Source organism: Zeus faber (assembly GCF_960531495.2).
Source record: "Zeus faber genome assembly, chromosome: 14".
Taxonomy (NCBI): Eukaryota; Metazoa; Chordata; class Actinopteri; order Zeiformes; family Zeidae; genus Zeus; species Zeus faber.
The window spans coordinates 3089938-3103227 of NC_137200.1; the positions used below are offsets into that span (position 1 = coordinate 3089938).

Genomic DNA, 13290 nt, shown 5'->3' on the forward strand with positions numbered 1-13290 from the left:
GACATTCCCTGGAAATGTATTGGAAGCGATGGGAAATCACCTCAGATGTGAAATTCAAAGTCTACCAATTACTTTTTGACCCAGAGACAAAATAGTATACGCAAACAGCTCACTCAGGTGATGAAGGTTTGGTTATTATATTGTAAATTAACAGCGTTGTTGTAAAGTTCAGTTTACAGATAAAAGTTAACATTTTTTATTGGTATTTATGTGCAGTTTCATTTAAGAGAGTCGTGCAATGAATGAGAGTAATTACACATTGTGACTACTTTCTTGAACGAAACGGTTCATTATGTTCCTCTGTAATAGAATGCTGAGCGAGACATAACTTCGACCCCCCTCTTCTGTCTCTGCGTTGAGCGGGATGACAGACCTGCTACTTTTCTACTTTTCGGCGCTTTTGTCGGTTCAACCACCATGAACAGCTATTCCTCCTCCGCACAAGCTCCCATGCTGTGCGTGCAGTCATGTTTGCGTGCTGTCTAGCGCTCCTCTTTGTTTACTACTTCCTTCTTCACATGGTACTTTCCCTCAACTGCCACCCGTGGTTTCTGAGAATACTGCAATGGAGATTGTGCCAGCTTTAACATTACATTTACATTTAGTCATTTAGCAGACACTTTTATCCAAAGCGACTTACAAGGGAGCGCTTGCACTTTAAGCGCCAAGTGCGAGCGGCGCAAGGCACCGTGCCCTGCCCATGCGAAGGTATAACCAGGGCTTGAGAGTATTTTGGAGCATTCATTTTTCAATCATCATATTGATTTTCTTGCTAAAGTAAATTTTCAAAGAGATAAAATCATTGATTAATTTTTGTATTTTGTATTAGTGGTGTCTGCTAACTTCCCCCTTAGCATGGGAAGGTGGAGTGGTATGGCTCAAACACACAATCTTAAGATATTTCCCCTCCCTTTTAAAGGCAGCTCATCTCAGTATTTAAGTGTCTTTGTCCTTCTGGGATTTATGGTTCATGCTATTTTACAATTGAGCAAATCAGCTTCGGCTCTAATCGGCTGTGATGGAAACATGTTAGACATGCTAATTTTTCCCCCTATACCGGCAGGATGCTACGTGCGTTGAAGTTCTGGACATTGGCGCGTAAATAGACAGGAATATCCGTGTATCATTCGATCATTTCATATCCCATTTAGAATCCAAAACCATAATCAATCATTTTTCTGCATGGGACCATGACATGTTTTGAGTGTGGGGACTGCTCTGTGGGGACCACAACGCAGAGCCCTGTGCTCCCCGCCAGCCTCCGAGCCACTCCAGCACCGCCCCAAGCCGTTCTCCGAACCATGCAGCGAAGGACCGGTGAACGTGTTTGTTAGGTGTACGTGACACGCCAGGATACTCGTGTACCGGCAATGGGAAATGCTTCAATCACCGATTCAATGTCGGCTATTTTTAGCGGGTTTGCCTGAGTGTAAAAAATCCCGGGTATACTCTTCCTGATCATTTTGGTGTAAAAACTGTATATATTTACCCACCGCCAGGACCCTGTTGGAATTGCTGGGATAAAGTTTTCTGCCCTTAAAGTGTCTCAGAAACTGTAAGAGCTACAGCAACCAATTCTGACGGATTAGTTCACATCCACCTCTCAGGCAGCAAACACTACATCAATTGACCAATTGGTGCAGTAACTGGTACATTTGTTCACCCTGGACACTTATGTGAGTCCAACGCACGCACTTTGGATCAATGGTCATTTGGATCATCACCCCTCGTGAACCTTTTACCAAAATCTTGGTTACCATAAAATTGGCCATAATTCATTTTTTTCCAGTTAAATAAAGACAAAATCAGAGTTCATATACCTACAAAAGCACTTTCCGTTTTAGCCAATATGTTGCTGATCAAAGAAAGAAAAATTATATTCATATCCAATAATTCCCAAGATGAGAGAGAGCCCAGAAATTATAAAAAATATATATAATAATAAAATAAAGCATTTTGTGAACCAGTGCGCTTTGGTCATGTGAAAGATGGTGAAATCGATATAAGCTCTGGTGGAGGTATGTAACAACTCATTATGTAATGATGCCACATTTTGTAATAACTTCGCAAAAGGTAATACATCTTATCTTTATGTAGTAAGATCCATATTTTGGAATCGCTGCACTCATTATCAAGTGCCACACTTTTGTACTTTTACTTTGTTGTAACCCCCGTTAATACATAATAATAACACAAACCACTGCATTTTGTTAAGGATTTTTACAAAATGGGGCAAAACTTATAACCTATTATATCCGAGTGTTATTACTTAGATATTTGTTACATTTTGGCATGGTATTATAAAATGTGGCGTTATTATGTGATGCCTGGTATAACTAAGCCTGTCCTCTGTGTTCTCCACTTCACGTCCTCCTTCAGGTTGTCTATCGCTGCGCTTCAGGAGAAGGAGTTACCCGAGCTGAGGAACCGGCTGCAGGCTGTCAACAGAGAAATCGAGAGGCTGAAGGCCGACGTGGAGGAGCGGGAGACCCTGCTGTCCCTCCTCATGTCCGAGGAGGACACGGCAAAGGCCTGCCTGCAGGACATCGCTCTCATGGATCGATACCTGGTACCGTCTCACACAGTCTGTCTATGTTACTGTCCTTTTATATTGTGTCCTGCTGTTTATCTCATAAATGACAAGAGGTTACTTTATTTTATCAGTGTCACGAAAAGGAAGTTCAAAATAAATTCTACCAGGCGGTAGGGCTGGGTGGTATTGACAAAACAAAATACCACAACATGTTGTCACAAATACGTTGATATCGATAATTTTGTAATATTTTTGGGATGGTGCTTTCAAGATATTTACGCACTAGAAATTAGGGGTAGGGAAAAAATTGGTACAGCATAGTATCTTTAGTATACTAGCATAGTATATTTTGCGTGGTGATATTGTATTGATACATGGACACCAAGTGTCGATATTTTATTATATAAATTGCAAATACGAGTTACAGTTTTTGGTAATGGAATAATAAAATCAATTAAATTCCTTCAGTTAAACCACTTGTTCTTTGTTACGGTTTCCAATGGAAATATTGTGGAGCTGGAATCGGCACCAGGAAGTCCCAAAGAAAAACTAGTGACGACAACAAATGACTCAATGAGTCAGCAGCGACATTCGTCTACGCCATGCGTAATGTGACTGTTATCATTTCCATAGACAGACGGACCCTTGCTCTCTCTCCCCAATTACCCCCTCTTCATGTGTAATGTGTTGCTCTCCGCCATCGAGGCGCACGGAGAGCTGTGTCCGAACGGGGACAATTCACATTTATAAGAATATATTAATGATTCCCCTTATTTTTAATCCCTGATTGAAATGCTATCCCTGTGCATTTTGTAAGCTTCCATCTCTTTCATCCTGTTATTATAATGCACACTGACTGACAAAAAAACCCCCAAAAAAACGCCGGCTCGACTTGAAGAATCTCAGTTGACTGATGGGTTTCCAACTGAGTTTCAACTTGTCAACTTTCATGGTGCAGCCCTAGTGTAGACGCATGAGAGAGTGTAGACGCGAGAGAGAGGGAGACGCGCACTGGCGCGTCTCCCTCTCTCTCGCCGTTGATCAGAATGTCCAGTAATTCCACAGATGTGGTGCTGAAAGTTGGAAATAAACCCGACCAACACCGACGGAATGTCCTCTAGTGCAGAGGTTCCCAACCATCGGCTTGTGGACTGTGCTGGGCTGCGGGGTATTTGCCCCCAGGCTCTGAGAACCCGGGTGGGATTTTCTCAGGAGCGATCTGCTCCACAGCAGAGCAGCAGCAGGAAACTGAGTAAAGGAAATACATCTATAGTTTTTATTTACTTTGTTTGGAGAGAAGATCGCTCTGATTGGAGCTGCAGAGCTGCAGGTAGTAATTTGCCTTTTACTACCTGCTTTCCACTCTGGCTTTTATTTTGCTGAGTAACTTAAAAGTAGTGTAATAAGTAACCTATTGTTTATTATTTAAAAGTATATACGTTTTGCCAAAACTCTTCTAAATTTTTTGCCATTGTTAGATAGTCTAACAATGGCATAGCCGCATAGAATGTTTAAATCCAAAATCAAATCGTGACCTTAAAATTGAGAGTCGAATCATGACACCCCTTATATACTGTGTGTGTGTGCGTGTGTGTATAAATTATTGTCATTTAATTACGAAAAACAATCAACACAAAACAATACCGTACAAATATTCCATACTTAAACTACATTCCTCAGATTGGACCAGATGCTATGACCTTGTGCTTGTGGTCTGTAACCGCTCCCCTCCCTCTCCGCTCACTCACTCAACATCCACTGATACGCAGCAGTACTTTATTATCCACCGAGGCATAACGCTGCAATGTTGAGCTAAAATGAAGCGGGGAAGTAATAATCAAGCACAAAGATGTGACCGTAATGTTAAGATATGAAACGTGAGATGCACTGATTGATTTGTTGGTGACTGGAATTCGCCAGTCTTCAGCTTGATCGGCCATCACTAGTGACTTCCACGCCGGTGAAATTTTTCAGCGGAGCATCTGCTTTGGTTGTTCGTACTGGTAGGGCACATCACAAGCTCCACTCGTGATGAAAGGTTCGACTCTATTTTAAGACTAAGTTAAAACTAGTTGTTCGATTTGATTCAGTTGGTTTAATGCACGGTGAGAGAATGAGGTGAGTTCCAGTGAATGAGGGTGAGAAGAGATGAATGATTGCAATTTATTTTGGAATGGCAAGTACCATATCAATATAATGGAAAGGTATATTTACACTTAAAAGTGAAATTTGAAAATGTTTTTTCCATGTTGAAAAAGTTATGTTGTTATTAAGTTGTACTTTGTGTCCTACTCAAAATCAATGACAGTTACAGGTTGCAAGTTTATGTCATGACATCAGCGTTGTAAGAAGACAAAAACGGAGAAAAAAGATTCTTGTTCTTGTGTATTAAAATATTGTATTTTACTGCAGTCAGGTTAGAAAGAAATTAATAATATATCATAGTATTGTATTGCAATACTTGGTTTATTGAAAAACATAAAGAATCGTGATAGTATCCTATCCGGACCCAAGTACCGTGATCGTATCGTGAGATCCCTGGCAATTCCCACCCCTACTAGAAATAGATGTTGATTGAACACCTAGTCTATGAAGTTGCAGAAAACTGCATTGCTTTACTATAATGCATCACTAAAGACAGCACTGACCTATAAATCACAATATTACGAGAACCAAAATCCCAGTTTTATTTTATTTTCATATCACAATATCAATAATATATTGATATATCGCCCTGTTCTATCAGGTGGAAAAAAAAAGATGCCATTGAGAAAGCCATATTATACATTCATGCTTGCTCTCATCTCTAATGCAGAAAAGAAAAAAAGATTATATGTTAATGATTATATTCTACTGACCCCAACTTCATGGTCTAAATTTATACTATTCAGTAAAAGTAATGGAGGATTGAAAGCACAGAGCAGTGCTTAAACTTTAGGACTCACTCAGCAGTGAAAAGTCCCTAGTTTTCCTCTTGTCCTCTGTTGAGCGCTCCTTTCTGTCTCTCCTTCCAGATGGACCTGAAGGAGGTGGAGAGGAAGATCACCCAGCAGGACGCCCGGCTCCAGGGGGTGGACCTCACCAGAACCGTGCAGCAAGTCAGCCAAGAGAAACAGGAGACACAGCACAAGCTGGACACCAGTATGAACGCTGTGCACACATACCCACAGAGAGGAATAAATACATACAAAGATGTAAAGATGAATACCTGTTAAGTGTGTTAGCTTAAAGTGATATCCATAAAACTGTTTGTGTTGGGTGGATTACACTAAATCCCAGAATTTTTCTCAGACTTTTGGGTTTTTACACCCATCTTCACTGTAAGATGGTCAAATTATTTTCTTGAAAGTATGCCGTCTTTTGATCAGTTTACTTATGTATTTATTTTTCTTGGTCACATTAGATGGTAGGGATATTTTTGGTTATTTTTTGTTGATTTTCATCCATATCAATAGTTAAAAACTGCAATTTGTTATGCTAGTTTGTCAATTTCCCCTCACATGCTTTTCACACACTTCATTAGAAATTCCATAATGCTTGCCTTGCATTGCATTAAAAATACTTGAGAATGAATACATTCCACACAACTGAAACTCAAAGTGTGTGTGCGCTGTATGTGTGTGTGCGCTGTCCCCGCAGCATCAAGTAAGATGGAGCTGAAACGGAAGCTGATCCAGGATCAGCAGGATCGGATCCAGACCCTGAAGAGCGCCGTGAACGAGACGCGTGGCGAGAAGCTGCAGCTGAGCAGTGACATGCAGAAGCAGCAGCAGCTGGAGGAGCAGAGTGTAGAAATGACCGCCGAGATCCAGGCGTTGACCAGGGAGATCAGGGTAAAACAGAGCTTCACAAACATAGCATACTGCTTTAAAATAGAAAGAAAGTCTCCTCTTCGACTTGAAAATGAAAAATGAACACCAACTGGATGTATTTAAGCTTCCCGTACTAACCTCTCATATAGCTTTTGGCTCACTGATGCTGAAAAGAAACATACAGTATTGATGCCATAAAAGTACCAGTAAATTGAATCATGTATCACAATATGGCGTGTATTTTACGACGTGTATAACGTCCCATTAAGAAGCAAGGAAAGCGACATCCAGAAAACTGTACTGAAGTCGCTTATAAAAACAGACGAACAAAGAATTGATCCACACACCAACTATCTCCCATTTAAAGCAATTTATTTTGCAGTGGGGACATTTCTAGTAGAATACCAAAAAGTACTCTTTAAATTAATAGCTAGTTGGTGTGCGTCTCATTGTATCTAGGCTCCAAAGCGGTTTGAGGAAACATTGAAAATGTAAAAAAAAAAAATGGTTCTGCTCAGAACAAATAAATTGAAAACAAATTCTGTTTTCAATGCCCTACTTTTTTATAATAAATGAGCTAGAATATTGCTCTCTCAGGAAAGAAGTGTAGCAGGGGAATCCTGTTCTACATGACTGAAACTTCTGTTCCGTGCAGGAGGCCAAAGAGCAGCTTTCCCCCTTGTCCTCCATGCTGGAGAGGCTGCAGCAGGAGAAACAGGAGCTTCTGGAGCGCCAGCGGCAGAGGCAGGAGGAGAGACAGGAGAAGGTGGGTGCAGTCCGTGGCTGGGGACAAACGCAAGAGCTTATAACGGAGTTATCCTGTGCAAAAACGATGTCGCCTGTGTGTTGAAAATAGAAAAATGGAATCTCCTTGAACTATGAGCAAAGTACGATTTCAAACCAAGACAAAGAAGTTCCAGGTTGTATCTTGATATTGTTATATTTAAAAGGCTAAATTGTTGACACTTCAACATGACATTATGATTAATATTTAATGTCAATGTCAGTATTGGCTCAATGAATGACAAACAGAGGGAGATAACATTGTTATCAATTATTTGCCAAGCACGGTACACTCTTCTCTCTTTTGTTTTATTTGTCTGTCCTTCTATGGGTCTTCATATCAGGTGACTTTGTTTAAAACTCTGCGTCTTGTATCTTAACTTTTTACTCGAAAAATCAATATTCATATTCAGACATCACAGTGCAACTATTACATAACTGAGTTTTCTTCCACTTTCCATTTGCTTAAATTTTCTACGTCAGGGGTCTCGCAAACTACAGACAATTTTATGTGGCCTACTAAATGGTGATTATATTGATACATCTGGCCTGCAAATTTTTTTTTTAAATCACAATGCTATATTAATCCACACAATGTACTCTTTTCAAAATATGAAACAGAATGAAATAGATCATATGAGAATAGGCTTGGGCAGATTTACAATTAAATACTCGATCAGCAATCGACTCCATTGATCGCGTTGACATTGATGACTGACAGACGATTATTATTATTATTTTTTGTTTTTTTTATCCGCCAGGAAAAATCTGAGCATTGAAAGGGTGTAAGGCAGTATACCGTGTACTGAAATTGGAGCAGAGAGAGAGGAGAGGGGGAGAGGGAGCGAGAGAGGCGGCAGAGGCAGCAGAGGCTCTCGCCCTCTCCGCTCAGAGCTGTTGAGTAACTACTGGTGATCGGATCTCACTTCCCCGCTTTACAGTCCCGTGCAGAGACATTAAGAGGGGCCGGTGCTCAGAAAAAAAGAAAAGGCACATGGATCCGGTGCAATGCATTTTGCTGCACTGGGCAAACTGAGTCCCCCCTGCCCACCCACATGCATGCCGCTCTATATGCAAATCTTGTGATTATAATATAGCAATATCTAATATAATCTCATGGAGAAAAATGTTGATTTATTTTATTTTCTTAGTTTCTTACTTGTATGGCAACTTTTTTTTATATTTCACCTCCAGACAGCGGTTTGTGCCAGCTCCCGTGCCTGTCTTTTTCTTTTAGATCTATTTATTTTTGTTTGTTTCCTACTGTATATGGATGAAAAAAAATGTAAACATGACATGAGTTAAGGGACTGTTCCGTTCCAAAATACCCTGTCCGTCCCCACTGTCGGGACACACGGGACTCCCTGTTGCTTTCGGCTGCTATGGGACTTAATTTAGTAAAAACCAGATGTTTTTGTGTAAATACTTTACTAGTAATTAATAAGTTCTGCACTTCTGGAAGGAGTCGACCACATTTGCCGCATTACATTACGTTCTATGCGCGTGATTGGAATTTTACACAATCGCCCACACTTATAAGAGAGCGATTTCCAACACGATAACGAGGCAATTCACTAATGTGCGTGAGAAACAATGCAGAAAAATACAGGCCAGTTTTCCCTTGAAGTTCCCTTCTAGAAGAAGAAAAACTGGGCAGTAGCCCCCAGGTCATTTGAGTTTGAGAACACTGCTCTTCACTTGATCGAACATTTTGATGCAGATCTATGAAAGACATGACTTTTCACTGGATATACAGTATGTATGACCATATGTATGTGACAAATAATCTCTTGAACTTGAACTTGACATTGCCAAATCTATTATTTATATCATTGTATAGAAAAGTCACTCATAAAATTACTGATGGTCTCATCAGCTGGAACAGGGCTTGACTCTTACTTTTTCCCCAGGGAAAATGTGCTCCTAAGTTGAAAAATTTAGGAGCGCATAAAGAACTTTAGGGGCGCCATGAAAATTTATCAAATAATGTGTTTTTCTTTATAAATGGATAATCTGAGATATTTACAAGCAAAATGGTCTAATTTATTTGAATTTAAAACACTAGTACACTTGATTTATTTTTATTATTTCTGCTTCAAACAGTATTTAATAATTTTGTAATATTTTTACTTTAAACTGTATGAACAGTGGGAACAGTATGGACATCTCTATAATAAAGTAGTTCTTCTCAGTTCTAATCTACATTTTTGGAGAAACTCACAAAAGCTGAAATTCTAAATCATTTACACTTGATGTTGCCTAATCATAGATGGGAGCCTACATGTCCCAGAGGAAGTTGTCTATTCAGAAGGTTAATGTTTTGGCATAGAGCTGATTAGATCTGCCCCCAGTAACTGAATTTTATTTCAGTAAGTAACAGTAACAGTGTATGGCGGATGTACAGCCGCATAGCGGCGACATACTGCAGCTGCCAATGATTGCTGCTACTCGTTACCACGTAACCTCTCTTTATGGTGCGTTGCGCTGCTACTTTATGACATGTTGTGAATGGCTGTGGATACAATGTAGCGGCTACAAGTTCAACAAGTGGCATTGCATTTCACCGTGGCGTTTCAAGGGGATATTCATCAGCTGATAAATATCGGATTGGTACATCCCTAGTTGTTATCAACTTTTTTGTTGGGTAAAAAATAAAAAATAAAATAGAGGCTGCTCAAATTTTGTAATACATTTGCACACATGTTCCTAAATACATTTTACAGTTCGCATGCATCTATTTTTAGTCGCAAATGTGAGTGAATGGCTCCACTGTCGAGCCCTGTGGAACCGTCTAATAATTTCAGGAAATCGGACCACTTAACTATAATGCAGCCTGGCATAAAGAAATTGAGCTTCAGCCCGTTAACCAGTCAGCACACACATTTTACATTTCCCCTGGTCATTTTTCTGATGATGGGTCACATTTTTTGATTTTTAGTATTGTCTATTTCCGGTTTAAAGTGCCTCAGCAAATACAAAATACGGCAAATTTTTTTGACAAACATGTGGTAGCGTATTTGTCAACACATTCAGGAGTTTTTCAGTAGGTTTTTTCATCATATCGTTTGGAATAAAAATGTTTTTTATAAAAAATGTAAATGGACACAATATGAAAAATCAAAAATGTGATCTATCATCAGGAAAACGGTCAGGGGTAATGTAATATGTGAGTGTTGGCTAGTTAACAGGCTAAGATTTAATTTGATGCCGGCTAGACCAACAAAATACATCAAAGCTATATGACAATATTACAGAAAAATCCCAGACAATATCCATCTCGATGTCATCGTTAGGATTTCCATCAATCTCGATGGGGCAGCGTCGGTACTTGTCCAGTGTTGGTTCTTCACCTTTCTCTTACCATCTAAAACTCACCGTGACCACTTCTACTGGACATCAGCACCTTAGTTAGCCTGCTCATTATTTAATTTAATTAATATTCTGATATCCTGGCCAGATCAATGCCATCAAAGACAAAGCAAAGAGCATCGGCATACTGGAACAAGACATTGCCACATATACCGAGGAGGGCAAAGAAGACTACAAAGAGGTAACAATGATTAGCTTATTGATATGTGGACATCTTGCTAAACATGAATCGCCTGCATGGAGTGTACAGTTAAACTCTTGACCGGCCTGCTGTGGCCTTTTAACAATTATTTGAGTTTTTTAGCGAGCTATTGTTTTATTGTTGCTGCAGCAAAAGGAGTGTGAGCTTCAGGAAACGAATACCCACCTTCACGAGGCTGAGAAGCACAAAGAGAAGATTGGCAAAGAGATGGGAAACATCCGCCAGGACATTGACACACAGAAGGTAAACCAACATATGCCGTTTCTTCCTTCATCAGAGTTATACATTTAACTAATTAGTGCAACCCAGAGGTCCAACTAACCGGTGAACCGCTGAATACAGATCAAACACTGACGTGAGAGCTTCTCTGTGTTGCTCAGGTTCAGGAACGCTGGCTGCAGGACAACCTGACCTTGCGGAAGCGTGTTGAGGAGCTGAAGGAGTTGATGGCTAAACGGGAAGCTCTGATGAAGGACAGGGGTGACATGCAAGTCCTGCAGCTTCGCCAGTAAGGGCAACAAATTTGTTCTGGTCATGTCATCAGTGTTGCATCACCGAGGCGGCGTTGGAAAATCAAATATAAAAATTTTCTGGTAGTTTGACACACAACCGGCATTTGCCTAGCATCTACCTATTTTGGGGAAAAAGCGATGCCGGGCCAGTGTTGGTCTCATTTTGATCATTGCTATGGTCCCTGCCCTGTTTCAGTTGTGATTGTGGTCAATAAACTATTGATGCTGATGAACATTTACAAAAAAGGGAGTGGGGGGGGGGGATCAGTTCGAAGAAGAACCAATACTTTATTGAAAAGAATATGACCATCTTGGAGCTTAGACGAGGTTAAGTGCAGTTTCGAATGGAGTTGTAGTGTAATCCACCCAACACAGACTGTTTTATGGATTGCCTCTTCAAAAGTCAACAGTGATAATGTGCCAAAATCCTAAAGAAGTATTTGGAAACAAACGTGGTGGCAAACATCTCCTGTGTGGTGTCCTAGGGAACGGAGTGATGTGGAGCACAAGGTGGAGGACCTGAAGAAGAACCGCAGCATCGCACTGGGTCGGCAGAAGGGCTTTGAGGAAGAGATTCTTCACTGCAGGTCAGTTGGACAGATGTCTTCTCTCCTTGTTGCACTTTTCATTATCACAGAGACAAATTGACCTTGACTCAGATCTTTGTTTTTGTGATAGTGTTGTGGGATCTCGTTTATTATACTGTCCAGGTTTCGCATGAAAAGGTTATGTATGGAACCAAATTTATAACTGTGAAACGATGTGTTTCAATTGATGAATTGCAACCAATTTGGGAACTGGCGCATGTTAGCAACCCTAAGTTCAAATTCAAGTTCAAGAGATTATTTGTCACATACATATACATACGGTCATACATATATGCAGTGAAATGTCATGACACCCGGTGATTACGCACAATAAGCTCAATAAGCTCTAAAAATACAAAAATATACCAAAATGTGCGTTATCAACATTAGGTGCTCGCGCAGGCAGCCGCAAGGGGAGGCGCCACAATCACGATTCTGGGTTCTCTAATGGTGATAAGATAGTTCTTTTATCGATCCTCAAACTCACAATATACTCAGACTTCTTTGTATGTTATGCTGAAAAAATAGTCACAAACCGTGTGTTTTTTTCATTGTTTTAAGACTCTTAACCACTTCTGCAAATCAGCTCTTTTGGCTACATCTGTGCTAACATAAGAGACTAGAAAGTAGAAGTTCTGTTGCTTGCTACTGTAGCCAGCGTTAAGATTTTGATGTATTGAGGAATTTGCAAAAAGGCATTTAAATAAAATGTGATGTTACTGTTATTCACAACATGGTTAGAAAATGTGTGAAAGAAACACAACTGACCATAATACAAGTTCCTCGTTGTTGAAAAGGTGATTTTACGCCTTATGTTTTAAGGCTTAAGCAATATTAAATATTCAATATTAAAACATTCATTGAAGTTGTGCTATGAACATTTATAGATGATGATGACATTTTAATAAGGCTGATCTTATAATTAGTCAGTAAATAGGGATGGCATAAAATATCCATATTGGAACTATACTTCGATACACTGGTGCCAAATATCAATATTTTTATTAAAACTCTAAACTAGTAGCGTAACGAGTGTAGATGATCCCTGATCGTACAGATCAACCCCCCACGATTTGACACGCATGTGAACCGCAGATTCATTGCAAAATTTAATTTAGTTGTAGTGAAATGAAGCTAGATAAGACAGATGCGCTCTGCGTTTTACTCTGAAGCACAATAATTGGTTTACGATACGTGCTATGTTGCTGCTACTTTACGACTTACCACTTTATGTCATGAATGAGCTGTGGGTACAGCCAATGTCGCCGATATGCATCGGCGCGCCCGCCCGCCATATTGGAGTGTTTAATATCCGCTCTGAAACAAATACAATGTGTATTGAGAGATGCAGACTTCTCTACAAAATCGACTGAACTGCCCTTGCACTAAACAACTTTTCAAGCGATTTCACTGTCGAAAACAAATTTCCAATGTCGGAATAAAGTCTAGAGAGTTTTCCCTCCGTTGGTGCACGCCCTCGTCATCTAGATCG

At 40.0% G+C, this 13290-nt stretch overlaps 1 protein-coding gene across 1 annotated transcript in view; it reads left to right on the plus strand.

Moving 5' to 3' along the window:
• Window positions 1-13290, plus strand: part of rad50 (RAD50 homolog, double strand break repair protein) — a 56637-nt gene that overhangs the window by 22167 nt on the left and 21180 nt on the right. The window contains exons 16-23 of the mRNA XM_080014274.1: window positions 2380-2569; window positions 5548-5674; window positions 6173-6366; window positions 7001-7111; window positions 10586-10678; window positions 10829-10942; window positions 11080-11207; window positions 11697-11798. Coding sequence (XP_079870400.1) covers window positions 2380-2569; window positions 5548-5674; window positions 6173-6366; window positions 7001-7111; window positions 10586-10678; window positions 10829-10942; window positions 11080-11207; window positions 11697-11798 — 1059 coding nt within the window. The remainder of the gene's footprint in view (window positions 1-2379; window positions 2570-5547; window positions 5675-6172; window positions 6367-7000; window positions 7112-10585; window positions 10679-10828; window positions 10943-11079; window positions 11208-11696; window positions 11799-13290) is intronic.